This window comes from Rhinolophus sinicus, chromosome 1 (genome assembly GCF_057876585.1).
Source record: "Rhinolophus sinicus isolate RSI-liver-muscle chromosome 1, RSI-T2T, whole genome shotgun sequence".
Classification (NCBI taxonomy): domain Eukaryota; kingdom Metazoa; phylum Chordata; class Mammalia; order Chiroptera; family Rhinolophidae; genus Rhinolophus; species Rhinolophus sinicus.
Window position 1 is genome coordinate 39,217,486 of NC_142501.1, and position 12,592 is coordinate 39,230,077.

Sequence of the window (12,592 nt, forward strand, 5' to 3'; positions counted from 1 at the left end):
AACTGAAATGATTTAAACATTCATCACCTTGCGTTGCACCTATCAGAAAACAAAAACAACCCCTGGGGTTTGGAGTGGGGACAACAGACACCCCCTCTCCTCCCGCCCGCCACACCACACCCTGTCTAAAATGCACAGGATTTAAGAGGCGCCAAGGGACCCACGCTGGCTCCCCCGGGCGATTGGCAAACTCTGTCTGTTGGCCCAGCAGCCACTGTGTCCCAGCGCGTTGGCAGTTGGCGACCCCCCTCGACTCCCCCTCCGCTGCGGGCTCCCTGTGGCCTTTGGAGGCTCGGAGAGCCTGCTCCAAATGTTTTCCATATTTGTTCAGCCTCCGTAATTCGAATACCAGGGCAGGCTCACCCCGCCCAGCGCCGCGCTCGGGGCCCAGCGCGCAGTACACGCACCCACCCACGCAGCCGCCATGGGCAAGGACGAGCAACCCCGCGGCCAGCGGAGGCAGGGGGGGCCGTCAGCCGCGGACGCTGCTGGGCCCGACGACATGGGGCCGAAGAAGGGCAAGGGGGCCCCCAAAGAAAGCGGGGAGGAGGAGGCCCGGACGTGCTGTGGCTGCCGGTTCCCGCTGCTGCTCGCCCTGCTGCAGCTGGCCCTGGGCATCGCCGTGACCGTGGTGGGCTTTCTCATGGCCAGCATCAGCTCCTCCCTGCTAGTCAGAGACACTCCATTTTGGGCTGGGATCATTGTAAGCATCAAGTCTGTTTTGCCTAAGCGCGTTTGCCGAATAGGAATGCAAAGCCGCACGGTCTAGTTACGACTAACCCAGCTGCATGCGCCCTTTCCCAGCTCCACGCCTCTAACTCGCGCGCTGCTTGGTGACGGGGGCCTGCCACACTTGGTTTGCCCGGGGGCCAGGCTGGGCGCTGGAGGACTCGCGCCCCCTGGCCTGCTTGTTGCTCTGAACGCCTCCAATGGGCCTGACTCGGACGCGCTGGAGTTGGGGGAGGCGAGTCAAAGGCTGCTTATTTTGGTCAAATTGAACAGCCTCCTTAACAACAGCAGATTCACTTTGGCTTTTCCCTTATCCTAGGCCCCACTCTTGTCTCTAAATAAGTGACGAACAGTGAAGGGGTTCATCTTAGTAAAAGTAGGTTAGGAAAAATCCTCTACGTGGAGTTGCCCCCTTGAGTTGTATTAATTTTATTTTTTTTACATTTGAGGTTCCATTAATAAGTTTTATAAACTAATGGTCTAAGGCAGGAAATGCGAAAACAGCAAGCAAAGTCTTAATTCGCTGGAGTCTCAAGTGGGATAAACGCAGGGCGCTGGCTGCGGCAGAGGTACATTGGGACTCTGCTGATGGATGTACTGTTCTAAGCAGAACACTGCTCAGCTGTTGTGAGTGAGTGTTGAGACACACAGCATACTTGGCTTAATTAACTAGATTCTTTAATGTGAAATGGGCACCATTTATTGAGCACCTACTATATGCCTGTCCTGATAGAGGCCTTATGTATATTATTTCTAATCCCCACACCACCCTTATGGGATGGTTCTTATTCCATTCCTCAAATGAGAGAACCAAGGGTCCCTCATCCAGGGTCATGAGTGGGCCAAGTTGGCAAATTTAGCCAGTTTGATTCCTTTTTGCCCCAGACACACAGGCATTTCCTTCATTGAGCCATACTGCCACACATGTGGTTTGTAGTTTTAATATTATGCTGTATTATAGCGCCTTGTGGTTTACTGGTACCTCATATGATCCATGAAACAACACGTTGAGGTGGGAACTGTTTTTCCTCTTTGGATATGAGGAAACAGGTGAAGAGAAATTAAATGACATTCTCAAGTCCCAGAGATGAAAAGTGGTGGAGGCAGGCGAGACTAGAATCCGCACTTAGGCTCCTAGGCTCATGTTGCATCATTACTGCTATGACTGACCACAGAAGCTATAACTTACAAAACAACCCTCAAAATAATTCTGTGTCAGGGCAGATGTTAAAAACACCTGATAAATATTCATCGAGGCAGGTATTTTGTAATTAAGATTATTTGAGCTCACAAATTCTTGCAGAGTAATTTAAAACTTTTAATTTGTGTACTAAGAATTCCCATGAAATTATCATGATTGGAGTTTTCTAAGTCAAGTGATTTTAAAAATAGCTTTTCACTAAGATATACTGGGTATTTTAGTCACCGCAATGACTGTCAAGATACTAGAGGGAAAAAATGTCTGTCCTTTAAGGCAAGGAGAATTAAAAGAAAAAAACGAAGCTCCTTCATTCAGTGGTTTTGAATATCATTTGTGAATGTGTTTCCTATCTTTCTTTTATTCCAACTTTGAAAAGCCCAGTATCAAAAAAGCAAATTAGATGGAGAAAATTTTTTTCTCAATGTCTAAGGCATGAATATACAAATTGTGCAACTGAAATTTCATGAGCGCCTATGAGGAGTATCCCATGAAATCTGCCTGGGTGCAGAAGAAAGAACATTATCTACAGCCGGGTTTCTGTTCTTTCCAGTTTTCTCGTTTATGATCAAGGATCCACTTGAAGTTTGCTTGTAGTGATAAAATCTGTACTGATGACATCTGTAATCTTAAGTTTTCTTTCAACAGAGAACATATGTAGCATAGATAACTTAGTGCAGATGCCATGAGACAAGTGAGGAGGGTCTCTGAGGAGCCAGGTGAGGACAAACTCTCATCCCTGCTGGGCCAGAGCTGCAGGCAATGGGTCGCTGCCTCCCACAGACACCTCACTTGTTGTCCTCCTGTCTCTGTCTGCGGTTGGTCCTGGGGCACTCTTCCAGGCTTTCAGGGAAGGGAAAAGACGGACGCAGGATGGTGACATGCCGAAGTGCAAACACTGCGCTTGGTGTTGAGCCCCAGCCTGGCCATTGTTCGCTGAATAACTTTGGGCAAGTTACTTAACTGTTTCCCTAGGTTTCCATTTCTTTATTGATGAAATCAGAATGGTAATAATAATTCCTGCCTCCTTAGGGATGTCCTAAGGATAACATCAAGTAAGACATGTTCTGATGCTTAGAAGAATGCTGGCTAATATAATAGTAAGGATTCAGAGAGTTAGCTCTTTTTATGAGTGATTAGTGAAGCAATCATCGTTAGTGGCACTCTTCAAATGAGATGTGGCTCTGGCTTATTTCTAGTGTGGCAGAACAGTCATTTTTGATTTGCTGCATTTCTCAGACCAGTTTGAACCCTGAAGGAGATATCAGTTTGGCCATCTCACTTTTTCTGTTCTCAGCCAAGTTACTATTCGCAATCTCAGTGGTATTAAGTTAGTTCCAGTACTTTCTGAATCTCTCTGTAGGTTTATAAAAATTAACTTGGAGGAAAGAGGTCCCTTCAGGGTCATTTTCCCTAGGAATATGGGGTGATTCTGGTTTGGTATATCCTCCAGAGAATGTTGAAAAGTTTGCCCTGTTTAGGAGACCAAAGGAATACAGGTCAATCCCTGGGCTGAGGCAGAGTCAGACCTGCTTTCAGAATTTATGCTGAATTCAAGCAGGGTCCCCAGACTGATGCACCAATCCCATCGACAGCTTTGCGTTCATCACTCTTCTATTTCTCTTTGTGTGGTTGCCTCTTACCATATGGTACTTATTCATTTTACAAGGGTTATTATCCCATTTCCTTGGGATTTAGGCATCACCATTCCCATAACAGAATCTGGGTATATGGACAAATCCACTGAGATGACTTCTTATTCACCAATGTATGGGTGACTTGGTGAACATTCAGTGAACTTCTGGTTATAGACTGAAGAAGCCCTTCGTTATCTATGATCACAGATTTATGTCTGTGGAATTTTAGGAAAACAAATAGGTTATTTCTTGTCTATTCATAAATATGACTCCCCTTACCCTTCATCGGAGAAATGACTGAAGTCTTTTTACTTTAGTTACAAAAGGTTTCTGTAAAGGAAAAAGAGTAGAATAGAGCCACTACGGAGACCAAGTAATGTGTAAAAGTACCATTCGTTTCTCAAGATTCTTTATAAATGGCTTGAGGGTTGCAAGTCACACCACAGTGACCATACAAAGTAAAACAGGGTCTTTTAGGATGACCTTGGTTGGGGCAGGGGATCCTAGGTAGTAGAAATTTGCTCTGCATTTTCTTCTATCAGTGGCTCGAGTAGCTGGGTCAAATAGGCATTCAAGGTTGCTCGTCATTCCAGAATTCTTATTGATGAACAAATGCGTATGGATTGAAGGCATCAAAGAACTTTGGGGTCTTTACTTAACACCTCAAATGAATACAATTTTGGTTTCGGTGAAGGATAATATGTTTGAACTTTGGCTTACTTTTCTTCGTTCAGTAACATTTGTCAGGGGTGTCCACTGTGCTAGGTATTGGTCTAAAAATAATGAATTATGTACCAGGCAATCTCCAGAGATCCTAGTGGACACGTGCCCTTACTATATCTGACAGTAATGAATACTTCTGATTAGAAAACTTAACCTACACAAATATTTTTAAAGCCCATTTACTTTTCAAAGCATTTCACTTACAGTGATTTATTTACATTGGCATCTCTACTCTAAAGTAAATTTAAGAGCAAACTCGCCTCTCATCCCCAATGGGGATGCTTAGTATTTGTTAGTCTCTTGGCCCTTGTGGGGAATATTCCCATGGAAAATGGGAATTTCTTTGCTTTATTGTGGTTTTTAGCTTTCCTCACTCTCTCTCCATTACTTCCATACCTCACCCAGCTGTAATAAAAATCCTTTGAAATATACCACATTAATCACATTAGAAAGTTTAAGGAAAGGAAGAATATTTCCTTAATGTCATTCATAAAACTCATCATATGAATCTGTCATGATTAAGTCCTGCCAAAAATTTCAATAACAGTTTTCATATGTTAACTAACTCGAAGGACTTCAAAATGCAGGTGTATTCAGATCTTAACAGCCTATTTTTAATTTGACTTAATGGAAGGGAAAATTGGGTGGTTACTTATTTTAAAACAGAATATACCCTGAAATTCATAAGTGAATATATGACATATCGCAAGTAAAGAACAGATATTGTGATTATCCATAATTTAGAAGTAGAGAAACAAAGAGATGATAATTTAAATGATTTGATCATGGTTATAAAGAGAAACTGGAAGTGAGGAAGGTTTGGCATTGGGATTTTGGATAGACCCTAAAACAAGTCAAGAAGCTAACAGTGACGTCAATTTCCTATACAGGTATGTGGACATTTGAGAAACTTAATCTGGAATTGTATTTTTAGGAATACGTTGCATAATAATACATTATTTTTTATATTGGGACTTTAATATTCTTCCAAAATCTGCATTTGCTTGCACCTGTGGTACCTCTGGGAAATAATTTTTATTATAGCAATTGTCACAGGATTGTTAGGAGCTGAGGAGTGATAATTATGTGGCCTAACTCAATTTATTATAATAAATAATGGTAAGAAAATTATCTCATAGGTACATGAAGCTCTCCTAACAAGTATAAAAATGGAATGTAATTGAATTAATTGGGCAAAAAATTAATTTTAAGTGTATGAAAATAAAAGGGAATAGTCAAGAATTTGGTAACATATTTCCTGAAATAACTTTAGGAATACAGAATAAAGAATAAAGAATAAAGAAGGTTAACTATTGAACGAAATCATTTGAGGCTCAGAATATTAGGAGAAAATGTATTTTTACTTCTACTGCTAGCCTCATACTAAACCAGATACACAAAGGCCAAGAGAGTGTTATATAATGAAGAAGTTATCCCTGAATCTTCCTTCCCTTTTTAAAATAAGGAGGAGAAGTGGCAGATCCTGCTATTTTCAATCCTGTAATGTGGATGTATTCAACTCAGAAAGTTAACCTCTCAAAGTTTTGAGATTTCAATCGTCATTTGGTTTTACTGTTTTATGATAGAAATGTTCATGTATAGAATTTGGGGGTAATCAAAAAATAGAGAAATTTATTCTCTTTAATTATATGATATGTACAGGGGCTACTGTGTATCTCCTGATACGTAATGGGTACCCGGTAAGTGTTGAATTGAACTGAGCTGCTGTTGGAATTTGTGAAAACCATGTCTAAAGTATGGTTTGCAGGCAAATTTAAGTTTATTGTTAACACGTAAAAGAACTATGAGGTAATAATAAGGAATGTGCTATTATTACTCTCTTCTCGGCTCCTGGGTGCCAGACATATTCAGACCACATTAGCTTAGCATTATGGAGATGTTTATTTCACATTATAAAATATCTGCTGGATTAAAAAAAGAGGTCATTTGACTTGTACATTACTGTAATTAAAATAAATTAGGACTGATATAGCCGAATGCTGGATGTCTTCCTTCTGCAAGGAAAGCAATGCTATAGGTTTCCCTAATATGGGGTCTAACAGTTTCATAGATTGCCAATATGATGTCTGCTTTGAATTTGTTGTGAGGATGTCCTCTAGACTTTTTCTTGCCTTTAGCCTTATCTGCTGCATTTGTACAAAGGGTATTCTATAACTGGGTCCACTTGCCTGTGCTTTACCCTGAAGGGTTATTATCAGCATTAAAGGTTACGCACAAGGGTATGCAAAGACTTCAGTTGCATATTTCTATGTTGCTGTAGGACAGGAATGGAATCTAGTCATTAAACTTTAATTGGATATCATTTCACTGCAAAATACAGTTCATTTTTACAGTTTATCAATTCAAAATACAGATCCTGGCAAACTAGAGAGATGCTGATCAAAAGAGTCCATCAAAATCTAGAGCTGGATGGGACCTCATGATGGATTTTAACCCTATAGTTTTACTTGCTGTGAATATTCAGGTCCAGGTTTATTACAATGAGTTCATAAGCTGAAGGTGAACTTTTTTTTTTAATGGATGTTGGGAACAGTATTTAAATCATAAACTATATAAAAGCCTTTTTCAGAGGCAAATCTTTCAGATGGTTTGGATGCCACCTCAGATCTCAGTGTATTGAGATAAAAGTTGGCGGGATGGGGCAGCTGGTTATCTCAGTTGGTTAGAGTGCGATGCTCGTAATACCAGGGTTGCCGGTTTGATCCCCGCATGGGCCAGTGTGAGCTACGCCCTCCACAACTAGATCGATACAACTACTTGATGGGTCCTGGAAAAACACACTTAAATAAATAAAAGTTTTAAAAAAATTAAAAAAAAAAAAAGGCTTGGCAGAAGCAACTGTCAAATGCCTGAGCGAGGCAGCTGTCTCAATCACCCTGGCTAATTTTAAAATTCGTGTGTGTGTACCCACACATATGGCAATACCCAAAATATATTTTTCTTTCTGTCTTCGTCTGCTCCAGCATGGTCAAGTTCTGGTGAGGGCTCTCTTCGTGGCTTGCAGGCAGCTGCTTTCTCACTGTGTGCTCACATGGTCTTTCCTTGGTGTATGTGCTTGGAAAAAAGGACAGATTGCTCTGTCTTCCTCTTCTTATAAGGCAACCAGTCCTATCACATTAGGACCCCACCCCTATGACCTCATTTAACCTTAATGACCTCCTGAAAGTCCTACCTCCAAGTTTAGTCACATTGTGGGTTAGGGCTTGAACATGAACTTGGGGGGGGACACAATTTAGTCCATAGCACTTTCTTTCAGTGAGGGATATAAATTCGTACAACCACCTCCGTGATTCTTAAGCTTCTTTCTCAGCTTATTTACAAAGGCCCTATGGCTTTCATGGAACATTTACAAGTCTGAATGTTTCTGATGAGAATTCTGAGCCAGTAAACAGAAATGTGGTGATGAAATGTGGTGGGGTGGCTCTTGTGTTCATGCCAGTAGTGAAACATATGGTGGAAGTTGTTTTTACTGCATTTACAGATTGCTGCTTTTGTCAAATTTCTGTAAAAATAAATCCAGTAGATTTCAGCTAGTGAGTATACTTCTAAGGGTATCCCAGGCATTTCCTTTGCTGCATTAGCTCTTAAGGCTTAGGAACCACCAGTTAGTAAATCTCTGCCCTCCTTTACTGCTCCAGGAGTGTTTTGCTCTCAGGTTCTAGCTAAATGACACCTTGGCTTCCTAGGCAAGGAAATGAAGGTGGTTGGCTGAGCAGTGCCTTGGGAGATGCTCAAATTTTCAGCAATTAGATGAGCTCTGTGGCCTCTGAGGGGCAGTGATCTCATGCTTGATGTTTCTAGAACTCAAGGGAAGCCACCGTTATTTTCATTTTTGATGGTGATTCTGAAAATCAGATTCACACTCTTTGTTCTGTGGGATGGGTCAGAATAAAACCCTGGAGTGTTTCCACCGTGGGCCTCACGATAGAACAGCCTCTAGTGCGAGCCTGCGTCTCCTTGGTAGATCCCCCCTTTGGTGAAGGCTTCTCATAGGATCCTCTTTGTCCAGCTTAGAAATCCTGAACCGGGCTTTCCTTTCCTCTATCAAGTGCTGCATAAACCCAAACTATCCCAGAGGGGAAGACAAGAGAAGACTGACTAGAACTGTCTAATATGCCTCTTTCAACAGTTGGTTCAATCAGTTCCATACTGTGTAGCAAATAAAGGCGTGCCCATCATTTCAGAGACATCCTATAATATCTCTGGTTTGACTTTCAAGCATATTTAAAGTTGATGCTCTTTGATTTAATGTGGCTATCGCCATATCCCCTGCCTAACATCATCATGAATGTGCTTCAGTGCTATAGTTCCTGGGTATTGGCCAAAGGCCAGGAAGTGACTGGACATTAGAAAGCAAAGGGTTTGTTCATAAATAAGATGCTCAGATTCTCCTGAAGTTGTGTTGAGGCCTGCTTCTGTTGTTGCAGAAAAATGAGCAACTCCCCACTGTTGGCTGGGAGTGCTGTGGGGCTGGGCGAAGCTGCCAGAAATCTTGAGGTTGCTCTTTTAGGGACATCCCATTCAACTGTTGTTTGGAAAGTGTTTGATTCAGCATTCATTGTAACACGCCATTAAAACCCCCTTTAACATAGGTTATTATCAGGCCTTTCTCTTGGGTGAGAGATAATGGCAGGTGACAAGAAGAGGGGGAATTGCAAATGTGTTAACTAGATCCTGACTAGGGAGAGAATTTTAGCTTTATGACTAGGGAAAACAAAACAAAACAAAACACTTACCAGCTTCCTTCTAAAGTATCAGGTGTGGCCACTCATATCAGGCCATTAGGCTCAGCCTGAGCTTCATCACACATTTAGCTGTGCCAGGAAAGCTATGAAGGAGGCCTTTTCCAAGATAAGGGAAATAGCATTTCAGTCTTCATCACTTATGTTTGAGGTTGGAGGGTGCTGCTCGATTAGAGAGAACGCGGGATGACTATGCCCACCTCAGTGAAAGGGAGGAGCATCCAAGGCAGTGAAAGGACAAACTAGGACTCCATAAGGTGAACCATTATAATCAACGAAAGATAATTTCTCCATGGCTGCATATAGCTCAAAGACAGAATTCGACCATTTTAGTTTATATGTTACATGTTCAATAAGTTTATTTCTCTCGTACTCTCAGCTAGTCAGATTCTGAAACAGAAGGATCAAACTCACACAGGTTGGCTTCATCTCATAATCTTTTCACGAACAAACAGTTTGGGACACCTATTAAAGGGTTGGGATCTGAGTTAAGGGTTTGGAGACCAAATATAATTTAAAAAATGAACATAGGTGACCGTAACTATTGTGTTATAGAACGCTCGAAAATAATTCTCATTCAGTCACCGAATCTAGTGCGTCACAAATTTTTCCACCTCGAGACCTCCCTGAAGCCTCATTCCCCTTCTCCCTGTCCTCACACACACATCACAAAAAGCTCAGTGTCTAGCTAACCCATGTTGCCAGGGAAGGGAAGAGGAGAAATGCTGGAGAGACTGCAGGCTGCTTGGGGACACTGACCTACCTCCTCATGTTGAAAAGAACAAAACACTTTTCAAAGAAGTAATATATATTTATGTTCCGTTATATCCTGTTTTCTTTGTTTATTTATTTATTTATTTATTTATTTATTTATTTTGGTAAAAACAGCTCTCAGTTAGAAAAGCCTCTTGATAATATTTTTTAAAGTTTGAACAGGATGGTTCTCTCATTTTCACTTCTGTTGCAATGTTATATAATTGAATTTATGTTGATTTACAGTATAACTTCATTATACCGCACTATTTCATAAGTTTTTATTTATTGTACAAATTCAGATATATGAACCCAGAGGTATTAATGTAGAATTATCACTGCAATCATTTCTAAAGTGGGCCCTAATTTGAGAACCTACTTAATTATGCCTGAGTAATAAAATCCATCTCATAACTATACCTCTGGAGTAGCCTAATTCCACATTTACAAAATTCCTTTTCCTTCTGAGGACTTGAAAAATCCCAAAGTGAAACAAATGAACTATAGGTTGTTTATTTTTCCCACAAATATGTAGCAATTATACCCTACTGTTGTTTCATGAGAAATGCTGGAACATAGTCTTTGTTTCTCTTACATTCTTCGAATATGAATTATTTTTCAAAGTAGGTATTTATAGAACTTATTGGCAATTAATTTCTGATAAATCACCACAAGAGTGAGTTAGGTGGTTGATAAGCAACAGAACAGAACTCTATAAAACAAAGAATACTTATAGTAAGACAAAAACTTTCAACATTTTAACCAGTCTATCTTTGTCTTTCTATATGCCAGGTACAGTGCCCCAGGAGTTCAGTGTCTGGGCGAGGACACACACCTACAAATAATGATAATACAATTTGAAAAACAAAGGCTAAGGTGGTACCCCGAAGAGGGTATCACAGTGGAGAATGTGACTAACCTTGTCTAGGGAGGATCAGAAAAGGCAAGGGGAGGGTATCTGAAATTGTAGGAGGGGCTCCAGATTTGGAATAAAACAAATGTGGGTGGACTCTTGGTTCTGCCAATTTGAAGCCATTTCCAAAAAACTTTTGGTTATGATTTTTATTTTCATTTTTGTGTGGGTTTGAATAAGCATGGGCAGTTCTATGATTAGTTTTTAATTATGAAAATGTCTAAGTCTACAGTAGCATATAGAGAATAATAAAAAAAACCTTCTTATTCCCAGGTTTGTCAAGTTTTAATATTTTGTTATGTTGTTTTAGTTTTTTGTTTGTTTGTTTTAGGTATACAAAGCAACATAATAGTTAGACATTTAAACCCCTCATAAAGTGATAACCCACCCCCCAAGCTACTACCCCTCTGACATCTTACCCCTCGTTACAATACCATTGACTACCTTCCCCATGCTGTACTCCACATCCCGTGACTATATATACCTGTATGTTTAGTTATAGTTGACATTCAATATTATCCTACTTCAGCTTCAGGTGTATAGTGCATTGGTCAGGCATCTACACAGTCTATAAAGTGATCCCCCTGACAAGTCCCAGTGGCCATCTGGCACCTTACACGATCTTTACAACATTGTTGATTATGTTCCCCATACTGTATTAACTACCAATTTGTATTTCTTAATGCCTTCACCTTTTTCACCCTGCCCCGAACCCCATTTCCATCTATCACCCTGATATATTTAGTACCTACCTGGCACCATACCTATTTATTACAATATTATTGACTATATTCCTTATGCTATACCCTACATCCCCTTGACTACAGTGTAACACCCAATTTGTACTTCTTAATCCCTTCCCCTTTTACCCATCCTTAACCTCCCTCCCATCTTAAAGAAGTCCCTCTAAGATTCCTTGTAATACTGATTTAGTGGTGATGAACTCCTTCAGCTTCTTCTTGTCTGGGAAGCTCCTTATCTGTCCTTCAATTCTAAATGATAGCTTTGCTGGGTAGAGTAATCTTGGTTGTATGTCATTGTTTTTCATCACTTAGAATATTTTCTGTCACTCCCTTCTTTCCTGCCAAGTTTCTATTGAGAAATCAGCTGCCAGTTTTATGGGGGCTCCCTTGTAGGTAACTAACTGCTTTTCTTTTGCTGCTTTTAAGATTCTCTCTTTGTCTTTAACCTTTTGCATTTTAATTATGATGTGTCTTGGTGTTGGCCTTTTTGGGTTTATCTTGTTTGGGACTCTGTGCTTTCTGGACTTGTGTGTCTATTTCCTTCACCAGGTTAAGGAAGTTTTCTGTCATTATTTCTTCAAATAGGTTTTCAATTCCTTGCTGTCTGTCTTCTCTTTGTGGTACTCCTATAGTGCAAATGTTGGTATGCTTGATATTGTCCCAGAGTCCCCTTAAACTCTCCTCAATTTTTTGGATTCTTTTTTCTTTTTGCTATTCTGGTTGGGTGTTTTCTGCTACCTTATCTTCTACATTGCTGGTTGGATCCTCTGTTTCATCTAATCTACTGTTGATTCCCTGTACTATATTCTTTACTTCCATTATTGTATCCTTTATTTCTGACTGGTTCTTTTTCATAGTTTCCATCTCTTATTTTTGTGCTTCCTGTCTCTCTGTTGCAGTTCTCCCTGAGATCATTGAGCATTCTTGTAACCAGTATTTGGAATTCTGCATCTGATAGATTGCTTATCTCCATTTCACTTAGTTTTTTTTCTCTGGAGCTTTGTTCTGTTCTTTTATTTGGGACATGTTTCTTTGTCTCACCATTTTGGCTGCCTCCCTGTTTGTTTCTATGTATTAGTTTGGGCTGCAATGTCTTCTGGTCTTAGTAGAGTGGCCTTATGTAGTAGGTGTGC

At 40.5% G+C, this 12,592-nt stretch overlaps 1 protein-coding gene across 1 annotated transcript in view; it reads left to right on the top strand.

Annotated features, from left to right (window-relative positions):
* The first annotated feature begins 318 nt into the window (after positions 1-318).
* Positions 319-12,592, top strand: part of SSPN (sarcospan) — a 42,114-nt gene continuing 29,840 nt past the window's right edge. Inside the window, exon 1 of the mRNA XM_019737581.3 lies at positions 319-703. Within this exon, the coding sequence (XP_019593140.3) occupies positions 425-703 (279 nt within the window). The 5' untranslated portion in view covers positions 319-424. The remainder of the gene's footprint in view (positions 704-12,592) is intronic.